At 32.8% G+C, this 18,156-nt stretch overlaps 1 protein-coding gene across 1 annotated transcript; it reads left to right on the top strand.

Moving 5' to 3' along the window:
* The first annotated feature begins 4,913 nt into the window (after nt 1-4,913).
* LOC125836946 (TMV resistance protein N-like) lies at nt 4,914-16,489 on the top strand. Its single transcript, XM_049516090.1, has 6 exons — nt 4,914-5,422; nt 5,556-6,249; nt 6,373-6,777; nt 8,278-8,559; nt 13,080-13,429; nt 14,324-16,489. The coding sequence occupies exons 1-6, from the start codon at nt 4,914-4,916 to the stop codon at nt 16,374-16,376; spliced, it is 4,293 nt and encodes a 1,430-aa protein (XP_049372047.1). The 3' UTR covers nt 16,377-16,489.
* Nucleotides 16,490-18,156: the final 1,667 nt, after the last annotated feature.

Here is an 18,156-nt window from a genome sequence, read left to right as displayed (position 1 = left end):
GACTCATCCATATCATTATTTATTAACTAAAAATATTTTTGATTGTGCAAAATCATTTTTAACACATGATCAATTATGATTAGACCACGTCATTAACTATATCATTTTTAAAAAGGGAAAATGTTTATATATGTCATCGAACATTGAGAAAAGGCTCATATGTCATTCGTTAAAAGTTTTGTTCATTTATGTTATTTTAGTTAACAAATTATGACATGGATAAGCCTTTTTCTCAAACAAAAATAGCATTGATGAGCCAAACTTTTAACAGATGAAATATTTGAACATTTCTCAATGTTCAATGGTATATTTGAGCATTTTCCCTTAATTTTATACATAAAGAGTTTATCTTCTAACAAAACTACTAAACGTGATATTACTTATACAAATTTTAATATTTACATAACTCATCTCCAAATCAGCTATCGAACGATCTCAGATGAATAAAAAAATGTTTGCATAGAAACAAACAAAAACACTTTGTATAGGTAGCCGTTACAACTAGCTAGTAAATTTATCATGTTGTGCATGTTTGTTTGTTCGTGTTTATTAATGCATTTTTTTTACATGTAAATGCTCTAGTACATCAGACTTCTTTAAGACCAAAAAACAGACATAGACAGTGCAAAGTAAAATAAAAATTGTACTTTGTAGAAAAAATAAATTAATATTAAAATATACAGCTGGTTCCCAACGGTCATATTTATTTAATCTTTTAAATAAAATATTTTAAGACAATTACATATGTAACTGCAAAAAAAAATTTCCTTTTTTCTCGTAGGATGTAACTAATGTTAACTTTCTTCGAGGTGTAGGGGACTATGGGTCAGAACTTTTCATGGGAAATTTATTTACTATTAGAAAAGAATTTAGAATTTGAAGAATTTACTCGAGTCGAGGATTATCGAAAACAATTTTTATTATTTTCTTGAGATAGTGATAAAATCTCGTATATTTTATCTTTTTCAAATTCTATTTTTGAGATTATACTGATTTTTTTTTTGTTATTGAAGTTTACTCGACTTTTAAGATTTATTGGATTTATTGTTATTGCATTATTATTGTTATTGAAGTTAGATCAAATTCAATAGACTCTCGATTCATTCTAACTTATTACATTAAAACGGAGAGAGTGTTAAATACCATTACGTAAACATCCAAAATCTAACTAGCTAGTAATGTCTGTCAAAACCCTACACCCACCATATTAAAATCTCAAGAGATATTTCCACTTCATTTGATATGGTCAAGTAATGAGAGTTCGGAATATTGAGTGATTAAGAAGGTGATAATAATTTTGAAATAAGATATATGAAAAAAAAAATTATTAAAAAAAATCTTACGTTTAAGAAACTAACCCACTCTAAATTAGCTCCAACAAATGGTCGTTTGATTAGAAGTATACGATTTTTTTAATTGCTAAGTGACATAAATATAATATAAAATAAGTCGATATCACAATAATAAGATACACATTTTAAGCTAACCTACCCTGCCTCCTATGCCTCTACAATAAAATTAATTGTAATTATCACTTTAGTTTCATGTTCCAACTCTCTTTTTTCCCTTTTATATTATTATTATTATTATTATTATTATTATTTCCCTCACTAACTTTCAAATCCTGAATTTATCATTTAGTTTTTGAATTTGGTAAGAAAATCAGGATTCATTAATAAACTTTAGATTTGGATGACATTTTATGCTTCATAGAGAAATGAAGAAGAAGAAAGAGGAAGAAAATCTAAGAAATGAAGAAGTAGAAAGGGGAAGAAAATATTAGAAATAATGCAAAAGTGATGGATAAAAAAAAGGGAAGAAGAGAAGAATTTAAAGGAAAATAGAAAAAGGAATTTCTTCTTAAATTAGATGTTGCATGAATCGATTTATATGACTTCTTTAAGCCTCTACGCACTTATTGTCGATTGAGTTTAAATATTTGAGTCCGGAGCTAAAATGACAACTTTTTTCTTTAAAAAAATTAAAACGGCACATCAAAAAAAAAAAAAATCAAAAGGGCAAAATCGCTCCGTCAGGAGCGATTTTCTTCTGACAAAACAAAAATAAAAAATCGCTGCCTTAGCAACGATTTTCTCAAAAAAAGAAAACTTTTTTTCCGATTTTGGTTAAGAATTTTTTTTATTTTTTTTTATTTTTTTTTTAAGATTCTTTTATTATTATTTATGATATAGAATTCAGCTTTCTTCATGCTTCAACGATTTTATTGAGTATATTGTCGTCTTGTTTATCATTTTTATATTATTAATAATTAACAATAGGCATGAAAATAATAGCATTAGACATGAAAAACGCTGTCTCTGCAGCAATGTGTAAGAAAAAAAAAACTGACAACAACGATTTTTAATTAAATTTTTTTATTTTACAAAATCGCTGCCACAACAACAATTTTTAATTAATTTTTTTTAGGGCAGCGATTTTTAATAATAATAAAAAATACAAAATTGCTGCCCTAGCAACGATTTTTAATTAAAAAAAAAAGGAAAAAAAGTTTTTAGACGAAATCGTTGCTAGGGCAGCGATTTTTCATCATTTTGTCAGAGGAAAATCGCTTCGTCAAGACCGATTTTGCCCTTTTGGTTTTGAAAAAATTTGATGTGCCCTTTTGAAATTTTTGACAATTTTTTTTTGCCCTTTTGGCTGTGGACTCTTAAATATTTGGATAATTCAAAATCAAAATGTGTTTTATTATATAGAGAATGATAATTTAGATAAAAAATTTAAAAATAGATAACTAATGTATAATACCCAAAAAAATATAGTATGATAATTTAGATACGTTTTAAATTTTTAACTGATAAAACATGTTAAAAGCCTAAAACCTTAAGGACGCGTTTGGTGTGATGAATAAATGAAGATAATGTTAAGTTCAATTTTAGTAACTTTCAATTCTTTGCTTGTTTACAAAGTTTGGAATAACTTATCCTAGAACTAATAATTAGCGATAAGTTGTGTCTGTCTTTGGATGTGGATGGAATAATAATTTTGCGGTAATTTATCCAAGATAAACTAGTTAAAATAACAAAAATACTTCCTCAAATTCTTTTTAAACATCACTTTTCACATCATTTAGACTTATGGAATAACGACTTATACTTATAAATTATGTGGTGCATATTATTTTTAATACAACACACAAAATCTTCACTAAAAATTAATATCAAAATAACTAATCTCATCGCATTATAACTTGTCTTCACACCAAACAACCCCTAAAAGTAGTGATGTTCAAAATTGATAATCCGAATCGAAGAAAATTATTGGTTTAGTGGTTTCCTTAACGATTTTGATTTTTTTTTAATTATCGGGTTGTCAATTCTTAACGATTTGAGGTTTTTTCTTAATGGATTAATCGATAACGCAGTAGTAAATTAAATAATTATATTTATTCATTTGGTATAGAAGAAGTTTCATACTTTTATTTCTGGTTGTCTCAAACTCTTAGTTATTCTACAATGTGACGGTGTTTGTTTTTTAGCAAGATGCATTATGTCAACTCATGTTCATAATTCATTTGGTTTGTCAACTTGTTTTTAAGTGATTCTCATTATTTTTTGTGCCAAATCTTAGTTGTTAAATCGAAATAATTAATAACTGAAAAATAAATAACTTATAAATCAATATCTTAACGGTTCTATAACGATTTTACATATTTACAAATTGATAATCCATAAGTCAAATCAATAAACTTCATACCAAATCAAATCGAACCGAACCGACCGATTCACAGCTCTTATTAAAAGAGAGATTAAGGACCCATTTGACCCCAAATAAAAACTTGGCCAGTGGTGTTTGGCTATATAACTTGGCAAATATATTTGCCAAGAATCCCAAGTTTCCAAATACTTGAAAAAAATTAGTTTTTGGGCCAAGTTCTAGTATTTGAGAATTTTAAAAAATTTAAAAATTACCTCAAACTTTTATATATTATAAAAAATACCCATAATATTTATCTACCATATCTATCTACTACTAATAATAAATAACCAGGTTACTACTCTATCTATCAAACAACATGCTCACCAACCATATTAATCATCTCTGTTTATTAAATAACAATGAAATGCGATATCATTTGTAGGACTATAGGAAAAGTGAAAGAGAGCCTATACGATTAATGTATTGCTTTTGCATATATTGTTATTTTTTTGTTGTTGATTGTTATCAGTTATGTTATAAGATTATTATTTTTAAAGGAACATATTCACTATAAATAGATAATACAAATTTATGAGTATTTTTAATAGTTTTTAGAACTTAGGAATAATCATATTTTTATTGAAATAGTCAAATATTCTTGGGAAACTTGGGGCCAAACACATGATGTAATTTCACCAAAAACTTGGCCTAAATATTACTCCCCCTGTCCCTAATTACTTGTTCACTTTTGAATTATCACACCTATTAAGAAAATAATAATTGACATATTGAGTTTACTATTTTACCCCTATTAATTATGAAGTGGATGAATTAAACAAATTTATAAGATTTTCAAGAAGTTCAAATTTTTTCAAAATAATTAATTGAGGTTATAATAGGTAAAATAAATTGTTTTTTCTTAATTATCAAAATGAACAAGTAACAACTAAAAAAAAGTGGACAAGTAATTACGGATATAGCGAGTATTTGCCAAGAATATTTGGAAACTTAGGACCAAACACTAGCTAAAATGAAAGGGAATTTCTTCTTTCTCCCCAACTTCCTAATTTGTAGCTTAATGTGCTTGTACTTTTAGCTCACAGTGGTGTTCTTTTTATTAGAACTTCAGGGAAATTTCCTACCACATGTTATAGATAAGTATAGTTGACTGGAGTATAAGCCATTGAAGCATCAATTGATCTCTTTACCACAACCATAATCTATTGATTCTATTCTTCGACTAATTAACTGAATCCATGGCATCTTCTTCATCTTCTTCTGCTGCTGCTAGATCGTCGCAGTTGACTGGATCGAAGTACGATGTCTTTCTAAGTTTTCGAGGCGAAGATACTCTCAGAAATTTCACAAGTTACTTGTACCAAGGTTTAAAAAACAAGGGAATACTCACGTTTCTAGATGATAACAGGCTAGAGAATGGTGATTCCCTGTCGAAAGAACTAGTGAAAGCTATAGAAGAGTCTCGAGTTGCTGTAATCATTTTCTCAAAAAATTATGCTACGAGGTGGTGTTTGAATGAATTAGTGAAGATCATGGAATGCACGGAAAAAAATGGACAATTAGTCATGCCAGTCTTCTATGATGTGGAACCATCAGATGTTCGGAATCAAACGGGGAGCTTTGCAGAAGCCTTTGCCGAACACGAAAAGATGTATAATAATGATATTGAAGGAATGCAGAAGGTGAAAGGATGGAGATCTGCTTTAACTGCTGCTGCAAATATAGTAGGATATTATATCCGTGATGAGTGAGTTAAATTTATATGCTTTGTCCCTTTATTCATAATTATGCAGAACTCTAACTCTACAATGTGAAGTACTTCTCTTGTCGAATTTTTGAACTGTATATATATCAACAATCTTCTTCTTACTTTTTTATAGGATTGAATCAAAATATATTCCGGATATTGTTAATAAAATTTCATCCTTATTTTGCAACGCTTCTTTAAGATCTTGTTTGCAAGATATTATTGGAATAGATACTCATCTGGAGAATGTAAAATCACTGCTAGAGATGGAAAGTAATGATGTTCGGATTGTGGGGATCTGGGGAATGGGGGGAGTCGGCAAAACGACAATAGCAAGAGCTGTTTTTGATACATTCTCATCTCAATTTAAAGCTGCTTGTTTTCTCGAGGATGTTAAAGAAAATGCCAAAAAGAATCAACTGCATTATTTACAAAATACTCTTCTCTCTGAACTGTTAGGAGAGACAGATGATTACGTCAACAATAAGAAAGAGGGGAAGTGCATGATTCCGAGCAGACTTTCTTCTATGAAGGTGCTAATTGTGCTTGATGACATTGATGAAAGAGATCATTTGGAGTATTTAGCAGGTGATGTTGGTTGGTTTGGTGATGGTAGCAGAGTTGTTGTAACAACTAGAAATAGAGATTTGATAGGGAAGGATGCTGCTGCAATAAATGAAGTGCCTACACTACGTAATCTTGAAGATTTGCGACTGTTCAATCAGTATGCTTTCAGAAAAGAAGTTCCAGATGAGCGTTTTAAGAATTTCTCGTTGGAGGTAGTACATCATGCTAAAGGCTTTCCTTTTCCTTTAACAACCTTCAAGGTGCGGGGTCCTTTGTTGCCTAGGGAAGGCCTAACTCAGTGGAGAAGAACTGTTGACAAAATAAAGGAAAACTCTAGCTCAGAAATTGTTGAAAAACTCAAAATTTGTTTTGATGCCCTCAAGGTGTGGGGTTCTTTGTTGCATAGGAAAGGCCTAACTCAGTGGAGAAGAACTGTTGACAAAATAAAGGAAAACTCTAGCTCAGAAATTGTTGAAAAACTCAAAATTTGTTATGATGGGTTGGAGCCCATAGAACAACAAATATTTCTAGATATAGCTTGTTTTTTCCGAGGAGATGAAAAAAAGAAAGTCATGCAAATCCTTAAGAGCTGTGATTTTGGAGCTGAGTATGGATTGGATGTCCTAATTGAAAAATCTCTCGTGTTCTTAACTGAAGATGATACAATTGAAATGCATGACTTAATACAAGATATGGGTAAATATATTGTGAAAATTCAGAAGGATGCGGGCAAATGTAGCAGAATATGGGACTATGAAGATTTTAAAGAAATGATGGACAACAATAAAGTAAGTAGACTAAACAATACAATAATATTCAATTTCTAGTTTTCATATTCCAAAGACATAGGGTCAATTCCATTATTTGTTCTTCTTACTTCATATTTCCGCACTTGAGTCACATCAGTTTCTTACTTTAGTAGTACAAGCAAGTAACATTAACTGTCTAACACTGCCTAGTTCGTCAAGTAGCCACTTTAATTACCACTGCCTAATTTGTTTTTTCTTATGTTACTAAGCCATGATTTAGGGTGTGTTTGGTATGAAGGAAAATGTTTTCCTGGAAAACAATAAATTTTTGACTTATTTTCTCATGTTTTGTTGGTGAGTAGAAAGTATTTTTCGGAAAAGATTTTTTAGTGTTTGATTTATTAATGAAAATTATTTTGGAGAAAATATCTTTTATTTTTACTAGAGAGTAGAAAATAATTTTTGAATTGAAATTGAAAATATTTTTTAAAAATAAACTTAATTTTTTTTTTTGGGAAGGTTGGGGTGGTGGTGGTGGTGGGGGGGGGGTGAGATGGGGTAAAACAAATAAAAATTTGAAATTAAAAAATATTTTTTAAAAACAAATTTAAATTTTTTTTGGAGAGGGGTTGGGGGCTGATGGGGGGGGTCACGGGTGGGGGTGGGGGTGGGAGTGAAAAAATAAAAATTTGAAATATTTTTTAAAAACAAACTTTAATTTTTTGGGGGGTGGGGGGCTGGTAGTGGGGCTGGCGAGGGAGAGTGTAGGGGGTGGGGTGGGGTGAAAATAAAAATTTGAAATTGAAAATATTTTTTAAAAACAAACTTTAATTTTTTTATTTTTTTTGGGGGGAGGGGTAGGGGGCTGGCGGGAGGGGGGACGAGGTGAGGGTGGGGTAAAAAAATAAAAAAATTGAAGTTCAAAAATATTTTTTAAAAATGAGCTTTAAATTTATTTTTTCAACAAAAAAAATTGTAATTTGAAGTTGGAGGAAAGTTTTGGAAAATGTTTTCCTTAATTTTTGAAGGGAAGTCATTTTCCTTGAATTTGAAGAAAATAAGTTGATTTGAAAAATATTTTACCCAACCAAATATGAGAAAATTGGAAAGCATATGTTTTCCTCCATACCAAACAAACACACCCTTAGTCTAGTAGCCACTTACTCTGTTTAAGCCAACTTCTTTTTTTGAACTAACTTGAATTTTGTTTGAGATTTTATATATACTAACTCAATCAGGTTGAAATTACAAGTTATTGGCACTACTACTTTACAATTTTATTCTGTCACTGCATGAAAAAACTCTCAGACTTGACTCTAAAGCACTTCTCAGAAAATGTGCAACTCCATAGAATATAGAACTGTTGAACTAATTGCACAAAGTATACTTCTCTTAAGCAACATATTTCATTTAAAAGACCTAACAAATATTGTACGCTAATTTGGCACTGGGAGGATTGAGGAAGTAATCATATTGGCAATTGAATTTTATACGACATTTGAAGTTATACTTTTGTAAAGAAATGATCATTTTTACCAGGGGACCAAGGAAATGGAAGCAATCTGGTTTCATTATGATGGGAAAATATGCTTTAGCAAAGAGGCCATGAAAAATATGAAAATACTTAGGATATTATACATATGGTCCCAAGATTGCTCCCCTTGCCATGATGGCTCCATTGAGTACCTGCCCAACAGCTTGCGTTGGTTTGTCTGGAATCACTTTCCTTGGGAGTCATTGCCAGAAAATTTTGAACCCAAAAGGCTTGTTCATCTTCAACTCCGCTTCAGTTCACTGCGTTATTTATGGACGGGAATAAAGGTACAATAATTAAATTCTTGTTTATTTTTATTTTCTCTCTAACTATCTTTGTCCTTCAGTGATGCACAGATACTATTTCTTTCAGCCTGTTTTATTTGATATACTTATTATTTTGGCTTGTTCTGAAATTATGATGCGTGTCTTTAAATGACATAAACTCAAATTAATATATTTTATATAACTAGTTTTGACGCACGTGCGTTGCATGTGAAAATCAAACCATGTACCACACTATTTTTAAAAATAATATGAATATTGCTAAATAAAAAATTAGTCACTCTTAAAATCTCTTAGTTACACCTCTTAAATAAACTTTCTACTCCCTTCCCCATAGTGCATTACTTTGTTATTATTGTTTTGTAGGTGTTCTTACTTTTAATATAATAAAATATAAATAAATATTGATATCAAATATAGAAGATATACTAAATTGGATGTTTAGCTGGAGTATTAGATTAATTTAACATTCATGTTATGGAGTGTTCTAGTTTCACTGAACTTTGAGATTGTCAACGTTTGTAAATCAAACTTGAGGTTTTAAGAAGAGAAGAATAGAATAGAAAACATAAAAAACCGTAGTTTGAAAATGTGAGGAAACCCGTCCATTTATAGTTGAAAATGTGTGGTAGTAGTATGTGCATATTGTTTCTTATCATAAAAATATAGAAGTGATGAAGCCCCTTTTTTTTACGGCCAACAAAGGATAGTGTATGAAAAACTGCTCATGGTGCCTTATCAAAAAGAAGTAACAACCCTTTAGAAAAGTCACAACCCTTTAGAAAGGTCAAAAACTCATCGGAAAAGTCATAAATCTTCGAAAAAGTCGCAATCCTTCAGAAAAGTCACAACTCATTAGAAATGTTATAACTCTTCGAAAATGTCACAACCCTTCAATGTGTAAAGTTGTCTGACTATAATATAATATAATATAATATAATATAATATACACAAATAAATATAATACAATATAAAATATAGAAGATATACTACATTTGGTGTTTTAAGTTGGGGGTATTATAATAATTTACCATTTAAGTTATTAGTTCATTCTTTTAAGGTAGTATAGATTTTTAAAAAAGGGAAAAGGTCAAATATACCCCCGAACTTTCAAAAATGGTATGTATATATCCTCCGTTATACTTTTGGGCCATTTATACTCTTACCGTCATAATTTTGGATCATATATACCCTTTTATCAAACGGAAAAACACATGCCATGTTCTCAAATATTTGCCTTATTTTATTTTATTTTTTTATCTAAAATTTATTTTTTATCCAATTATTTTTTTTAAATCCATTTATTGACTTTTGGCTAGAGCTGTCAATATGGGCTGGCCCACCCCATCCGGGCTAACCCATACAGGCTTTGAAATTTGACGGGTCAGGCCGGGATAGCCCATTTTTGGTGTGGGCCGGAAAATGGTCGGCCCAGCCCACAAGTACGTGGGCTACGGGCTTGCCGGGTCAGCCCTCTTTTCGTAAAAGTATATTTTTATAATAATTTAAAAATATTATCATAAATATCGACAAGATAATATTACATGGTGTTTGTGTTACTACTTGTTAATCAAATCCACAAATAAAATTATCTTTATAATATTTATTAAGTTTGATTTCAAGTAAAACCATAAATAGCTAAATAAAAATATTAATCTAATTGTTTTCCAATGATCATAATAAAACACAACAACTATGACAATATTCCATAGGCTACGGCCTATATAGTGATTCTTAGAAATTTTAGGAAATTTTTATTTTATGTAATACATATTTTATAAACATAATTTGTATTTAAATTGTAATATTTCAAACTTTAAACTGATTTGGAGTTTAGACTCTTGTTATTTTTGATACTCTATTTTTTTTTTTTAATTAATTTTTATTTGGCCCACGGGCCGACCCTATCCATATTTCTCAAGCCCCACAAATCGGCAGGCTTATTCAGGCCGGGCTAAAAAACCTTTTTCTTAAATGGGCTCCAAAAATCGTAGCCCAACCCTATCAAATCACGGATTAGGCCAGGCCTGCCCAACGGGCCTAGCCCATATTGACGACTCTACTTTTGGCTGATCTCTGTTGATTTCCATTATCAATGCATCTAATTTCAACACGATCCAACACCCATCTCCAGAGCTTGATCAACATCCATTTCCAATTATATTAATCATTATTGACAAGATCCTTCTCAACTTTTGATGCCAATAATTCAACAATGATCAATTTTCAAGCTCTCTAGATTTTCATCACTCCCCTCCCATAAATCTCCAATCAATGGTGAAAATCTGCAATTTCAAGCTCTGTAGATCTGCAATTTCAAGCTCTGTAGACCAAAATACGTTGGAGAAAAATTCGACACTCACAATTCAAAAACAAAAAAAGTGAGCAGATCAAGCTGCTCAAATCTGAGCACCAAGAGAAAAGAGGACGGAATTTGATCCTTCACAAATGTAATAAAAACTTAAACAATTAGATCTTTCAGAAAGTGTTTTCCAAAATAACATCATAAAACCTAAATCTCAAACACATTAGGAAAAAAATCAATCAAAAGTTCAATCTTTGGCTAAGAAACAGATACGAGCCCTAACTGATAATTTAGTTTTCTTTCCTTATGGATGAGGGATCAATTAAAATTATATATAAAAATGTGGAATGTGTTGAAGATTGAGAGAATTTTCCGGCGATACATCGACGTTTCTTGTGCCGCTGGCGACGAGAGAGGGAAATCAGTATGACGTTTCTGGTGCCGCCGGCGATGAGAGAGGGAAAAACAGGATCGACATTTTTGGTGCCGCCGGCGACGAGAGAGGGAAAAACAGGATCGACATTTTTGGTGCCGCTGGCGATGAGAGAGGGAAAAACATTATCAACGTTTCTGGTGCCGCTGGCGATGAGAGAGGGAAAAACAGTATCGACGTTTCTGGTGCCGCCGGCGCCGAGAGAGGGAGAAATAGAATATGAACATGGAGAGTGAAAGAAAAGAGAGATTAAATTTTTGGATGAAAAAATAAAATAAGATAAAATAGGGCAAATATTTGAGATCATGCCACGTGTTTTTCCGTTTGATCAAAGGGTATATATGATCCAAAATTATGACGGTAAGGGTATGTATGGCCTAAAAGTATAACGAAGGATATACACATACCATTTTTGAAAGTTCGGGGGTATATTTGACCTTTTTCCCTTAAAAAAATGATAGATATGGATTGGTCTAATTTTAATTTGATATGAAGTTTTAAAAAATAAAGAAGACTTTTAATTTAAGGATCATATGTAGAATATATAAAAATGTCTTCTAACCCTGTGGTCTTAAAGATGTGTCCTCACTCCCAATAAAAAAAGAACATTCTATATGAAGTTGAATAAAAATAAAAGTACAACAAATAAATTGAAAACGAAAGAGTACTTATTAAATGTAGTTAGGATTCTTCAAACAAGTTTTTGATCAAATACTTTTTCTCCAACAGTTCGAGACTTTTCAGATTCTAAACACCAAGTTGTAGTTTGTGCAACGGAAAATCATTGAACTTCTTGTCAAGGAAGAGTTTCTGCAAAAATATATTTTATGGCTATGAAAATGAGTGCATATTAATTATTACGATACTTTTCTCGTTTGAAGTTGAGTTATTTCATTCTCCTTTTTGCATCAATTTTTATTGATCTATCTAATTTACCCACAAAAAAATATTGTAATTGCATAATTGAACAACTCTCACAATCTTCCTTGTTTTAAGTAGAAGAATAGAAGACTTACAAAATTTGTAGTTTTAAAGTGTGAGAAACCCCCTCTATTTATAGACAACAAAGGATAATATGAAAATTTGCATATCGTGTCTTTTTAGATAAGTCACAACCCTTCAGAAAAATCACAACTTTTTGGAAATGTCATAACTCATCGAAAAGTCACAACTCTATAAAAAAATGTCACAACCTTTTGAAAAAGTCATTACCCATCAATGTAAAAAGGTGTATGCATTTAATATAATATAGTGTATATAAATATAATATTAAATATAGAATATATAATAAATTGGGTGTTTTAAGTTGGGAGTATTATAGTAATTTAACATTAAGTTAGGGAGTTCATGCTTTTAAGGTAGTATAGATATAGATAGATAGATAGATAGATAGATTTTGGGTTATTCTCATATCTATTACTGGAAGATCTTTATGTCGTTTTTCTCCCAAATCTTCCTATCATATATTAACTTATAAGAAGCTAAGTGGTTCAAACATTTCCCTAGCAAGATATGAATCTCATCCTAAGATTGCATGTAGTGGGACAGACATGAAGGGTAACTTATGTTCAACTATTTTATAGAAAAATACAATGTTGAAATAAATAGTCATTGCATCTAAAGAGAGTATAAAAAGAAAACACTGTTGGAACTCTACTTCCTTGGCTATTTTTTTTTTAAATTTGGATAAACGTACTGAAACCTTAGCCAATCTTTTTTTTACAGATTCTTTTACCTGTCTGTTCTTGTTTTCCTTTCTCATCCTTTTTGTGTTCTGAATACCAGCATTTTCAGTATCTACGGACGCTAGATCTCAGCCGCTCTAGAGACCTGGCGCAAACACCAGATTTCACGGAGATGTCAAATTTGGAGTATTTGGATTTGGGCAATTGTATTAATCTTGAAGAGGTTCACCATTCCCTGGGATGTCGCACAAAACTCAAGAGGTTGAATTTGATATATTGTAGACGCCTCAAGAGGTTTCCATGTGTTAACGTGGAATCTCTTGAATATCTGGATCTAAAGTTCTGCTCCCGTTTAGAGAAATTTCCAGAAATCCGTGGAAGAACGAAGCAGAACTTACAGATTAAGATGTGGGACTCTGAGAAAAGGGAACTGCCATCATATATTGTTCAGTGCCTAACTCTGAGACATTTGGATAATCTTGTAGCTCTTCCGAGCAGCATTGGCATGTTGGAAGGTTTGGTTATTCTTGATGTGTTGAATTGCTATAAACTTGAAAGCTTGCCGAAAGATCTAGGCGATTTAGTAAACTTGGAGAAGATTGACGCATCAGGGACTCTAATTTCACTACCTCCGTCTTCCATCGTCTGCTTGAACAAGCTTACATTCATGAGTTTTGCGAAACAAAGATATAACGTAAGTCTCGAAGGGGGAGTGTACTTTGAGTTCCCTCAAGTGAATGAAGGGTTACACTCATTAGAAGATCTGGATCTCAGTTACTGCAATTTAAAAGATGGAGGACTTCCGGAAGACATTGGATCCTTATCCTCTTTGGAACACTTGAATCTCCAGGGAAATAATTTTGATCATTTGCCTCAAAGCATATCCGAACTTGGTGCTCTTCGATCCTTGAACTTATCAAATTGCAAGAGGCTTACACAGCTGCCAGACTTCATGGGGATGCCAAACTTGATGACCCTGAATCTCAGTATAATTAACATTGAGCATTTGCCTCAAAGCATAGAACAACTTGGTGCTCTTCGATCCTTGGACTTGTCATATTGTGAGAGGCTTAAAGAGTTGCCAAGAAGCATCATGGGAATGCAAAACTTGGAGACTTTGAATTTGTCAAATTGTATAAATCTTGAAGAGGTTCATCGTTCCCTGGGACTTCTCAAAAAGCTCTGTACATTAAAAATGACTAATTGTAAACAGCTTAAAAGGTTTCCAGCTCTGTGCATTGATTCTCTTGTCTATCTGTGTCTACGGGATTGCTCTAGTTTAGAAAAAATTCCAGAAATCCTCGGAAACATGAAAGCTGAGTTAGAGATTCACATGCTCGACAGTGTAATAAGGGATCTAGGTTTTAGAGGTTTTGAAAACCTTGCAACACTTCCGAGCAGCATTTGTAAGTTGAAAAGTTTGGTCAGCCTAAATGTGTCGGATTGCTCTAAGCTTAAAAGCTTTCCAGAAGAAATAGGAGATTTAGAAAACTTGGAAAATCTTGATGCTAGAGGTACTCTAATTTCACAACCTCCATCTTCCATTGTCCAGTTGAAAAAGCTTAAATTTTTGAGTTTTGCAAAACAAAATTCTGGAGGAGGTCTCGTAGATGGAGTGTACTTTAGTTTCCCTGTGGTGTCGGATGGATTACACTTGTTGGAGATTCTGAATCTCAGTTACTGCAATCTAATAGGTCTTCCGGAAGACATTGGATCCTTATCCTCTCTGAACGAGTTATATCTCTCTGGAAATAATTTTGAGCATTTGCCTCAAAGCATAGCCCAACTTGGTGCTCTTCGGTCTTTGGACCTATCAGATTGCAAGAAGCTTAAAGAGTTGCCAGGTTTCGAAGGGATGCAAAACTTGGCGACTTTGAATCTGTCAAATTGTATGAATCTTGAAGAGGTTCATCATTCCCTGAAATGTCTCGAAAATCTATGTACATTAAAGTTGACTAATTGTAAAAGGCTCAAGAGGTTTCCAGTTCTGTGCATTAATTCCCTTGAATATCTGAATCTAGAGGGGTGCTCTAGTTTAGAAATGTTTCCAGAAATCCTCGGAAGCATGGATTTGAAGTTAAAGAGTGGGTTAAAGTGCCTAGACTTGAGAGGTTTAGAAAACCTTGTAACACTTCCGAGCAGTATTTGTAAGTTGAAAAATTTGGTGGAGCTAAATGTGTCGGCATGCTCAAAACTTGAAAGCTTACCAAAAGAGATAGGTGATTTAGAGAACTTGGAGTGGCTTGATGCCAAAAATACTCTAATTTTGCAACCTCCGCCTTCCATTGTCTGTTTGAACAAGCTTCAATTCTTGCGGTTCGCAAAACAAAAATCAGAAGTAGGCCTTAAAGATGGAGTGTACTTTGTTTTCCCTGCGGTGTCTGACGGATTACGCTTGTTGGAGATTCTGAATCTCAGTTACTGCAATCTAATAGGTCTTCCGGAAGACATTGGATCCTTATCCTCTCTGAATGAGTTATATCTCTCTGGAAATAATTTTGAGCATTTGCCTCAAAGCATAGCCCAACTTGGTGCTCTTCGGTCTTTGGACCTATCAGATTGCAAGAAGCTTAAAGAGTTGCTAGGTTTCGAAGGGATGCAAAACTTGGCGACTTTGAATCTGTCAAATTGTATAAATCTTGAAGAGGTTCATCATTCCCTGGGACGTCTCAAAAAACTCTGTACATTAAAGTTGACTAATTGTAAATGTCTCAAGAGGCTTCCAGTTCTGTGCATCGATTCCCTTGAATATCTGAATCTAGAGGGGTGCTCTAGTTTAGAAAATTTTCCGGAAATCCTTGGAAGCATGAATGTGAAGTCGGATATTCACATGTTAGACAGTGTGATGAGGGATCTAAATTCCATGTATATCTCACTTCCACGTTCCTTGTCTCAGGACATCGTTTCCTTGCTGAATGACATCTCTGCTTCAGATTCCTTGTCACAAAGAGTGTTTACCATTGTGCATGATGAGAATAAGATCCCATGTTGGTTCCACCATCAAGGAAAGGATGAAAGTGTATCGATCAATTTGCCTGAAAATTGGTATGTATCGGATAACTTCTTGGGATTAGTTGTATGTTACTCTGGCAACCTAGTTGACACCACAGTTGACTTGATTCCCTTATGTGATGATGGGATGACCCAGAAACTAGAATTATCCTTCCTTCCATATTATGATACAGAATCATCCGACGATTCAGAATGTGATACTGAACCTACGATTCATTTTTTCTTGGTATCTCTTGCTGGCTTATGGGAAACATCTAAGGCAAATGGAAAAACACCAAATGACTATGGGCTTATTACATTATCGTTCTCCGGAGAAACGAAGGAGTTTGGATTCCGTTTGTTGTATAAAGATGAACCAACAGAACATTGCATTGGGACACCATGATGAAGCCAGTTGCTCCTCTTCTAAGAAACAAAGCTCTTATTTCTAATATTCATTGGAGCTGTCTTTGAGAATCTGCAGCAACAACCAGTCTCTTCAGAAACTTTGCAGCTCTCTCCCCCAAGCCCAGAATTTTGGCTTAAATATAGGTATTATACCTCATGATTTGTTTTTCCCCTAGTTGGTAGTGAAATTCTGTTCAACTCTCTTTTTATGTAATTCTCTCCTATTAGCTACAAAGTCTTCTTCCAATTCTGTTAATAACTTTTTCACTTCTTTTCCTTTTTTCTTCTTTATTCTTTCCCGTACTGACAGGAGCTCATCAATGGTGATGTATGTCTCAACAGTGAGTTTTGTTGATTGATTCTCCATCTTGTGTTAAGCCATGATTAACCATGGTGAGTTAAAGGATGTGAGCAAGTTTTTTTTCGATACTCAAATCAGATCCTGGAATCATTCAATCTTCATAAATTCTTACCTTAAAATGTGCTCACAAGTGAATAGAATAATCCTGCATTTTATCCTGGTATTTTTATCACTTATCCCTCATACCAAATAACCCTTAGGGTCATTTGGTTGGGAACAAGTTATCCTGGTTATAATTATCCTGGGATAAGTTATTCTACTATGTATATGGAATAACTTATCCCATCAATATAGTATATAATTATAAATGGTGGGATAAATAATTCAAAGACTACCTAATACCTCCAACCAAACACATGATAAAATTATCCTGCATTTATCCCGAGAATATTATACCTTATACCTCACACCAAACGACTCCATAGAGTATTGGAAACAAATTTCTCTTAAGTTCTATATTATACTCAATTTTTTTTTTCGACTTGTTCATTTGTGGTTCTTTTTACGATTCAATTGGCTCTAAAGTGATTTTCTGAAATCAAGTATTTTTTGTTTCTTTAATTAGTTCACGCACCTTTTTCAGTGAGAATGAAGGACTAGGATTTCTCCTTAGAATCAATTATCATATTCATTTTGAAGTATCATTTCAGATGAATACTTCAATTGCTATTTCCATTGTTCAAATTGGGTGATCCGCAATCGGAGTCTTTGATAAGGATGTATATCTAAACCTCTTTGGTTTGCTGTGTGATGTTTGAGCATCAATCCCCTACATTTGGAAAAAAAATGGAATAGTTCTCAACTAATCTGTAGATGCTTATATATCATATTACTTCCTCAAGTAAGGGAAACATTCTCTTAGTTCTTCATTTAATTATGTGCTGTATTAGTTACAGAACTAGTTTTTCCTCCATGCAGTAAATTTTAGTGGGGTTTTCAAGCCTGTGCAACTGCTGAGGAGTTTATGTGGCAGTTGCCACAGTTAACTAAGCAGGAGCAAGAGACTGAACTCTGAAGATGTTGATGAAGTGAGCATCTGAATTTCATTTCTAGAACTTAACTCGAATTTTAATTTATAGAACTAAACTTGAATGCCGCAGATGCTTACTATTGTGATGGCTATCCAACCAGAAAGAAACTACTCTTGTATGCTCTTCATCAGAAATTGATGTTCACCATTTTACTTGCAAAATACATTTCATTTTGGAAAAACCAGAAGTTTCTTAAACATTACATAACTTTAAAAGCTTTAGGTGGGACGAATCAGTTTGGCACTTCATCCCTCTATCCTAAATTGAACCTTCGCATTTAACTTGTTACTAAGAGTGTTTATCATTGAGCATCCTGAGAAGAAGATCCCAAGTTGGTTCCACCATCAGGGAATGGATAACTTCTTGGGATTTGCTGTATGTTACAG

This window comes from Solanum verrucosum, unplaced genomic scaffold (genome assembly GCF_900185275.1).
Source record: "Solanum verrucosum unplaced genomic scaffold, falcon-dt-bn FXZP01000099.1, whole genome shotgun sequence".
Taxonomy (NCBI): Eukaryota; Viridiplantae; Streptophyta; class Magnoliopsida; order Solanales; family Solanaceae; genus Solanum; species Solanum verrucosum.
The sequence above is the reverse complement of the archived record's forward strand: the minus strand, read 5'-3'. Positions and strand labels throughout refer to the sequence as shown.

Excerpts from the sequence above, each read along its gene's own strand:
- LOC125836946 (XM_049516090.1), top strand. The coding sequence starts at position 4,914 with ATGGCATCTTCTTCATCTTCTTCTGCTGCTGCTAGATCGTCGCAGTTG. Across the intron at positions 6,250-6,372 it reads TTCCTTTAACAACCTTCAAG|GTGTGGGGTTCTTTGTTGCA; the intron begins GTGCGGGGTCCT and ends GATGCCCTCAAG. Across the intron at positions 13,430-14,323 it reads CTGCCATCATATATTGTTCA|TGTAATAAGGGATCTAGGTT; the intron begins GTGCCTAACTCT and ends CATGCTCGACAG.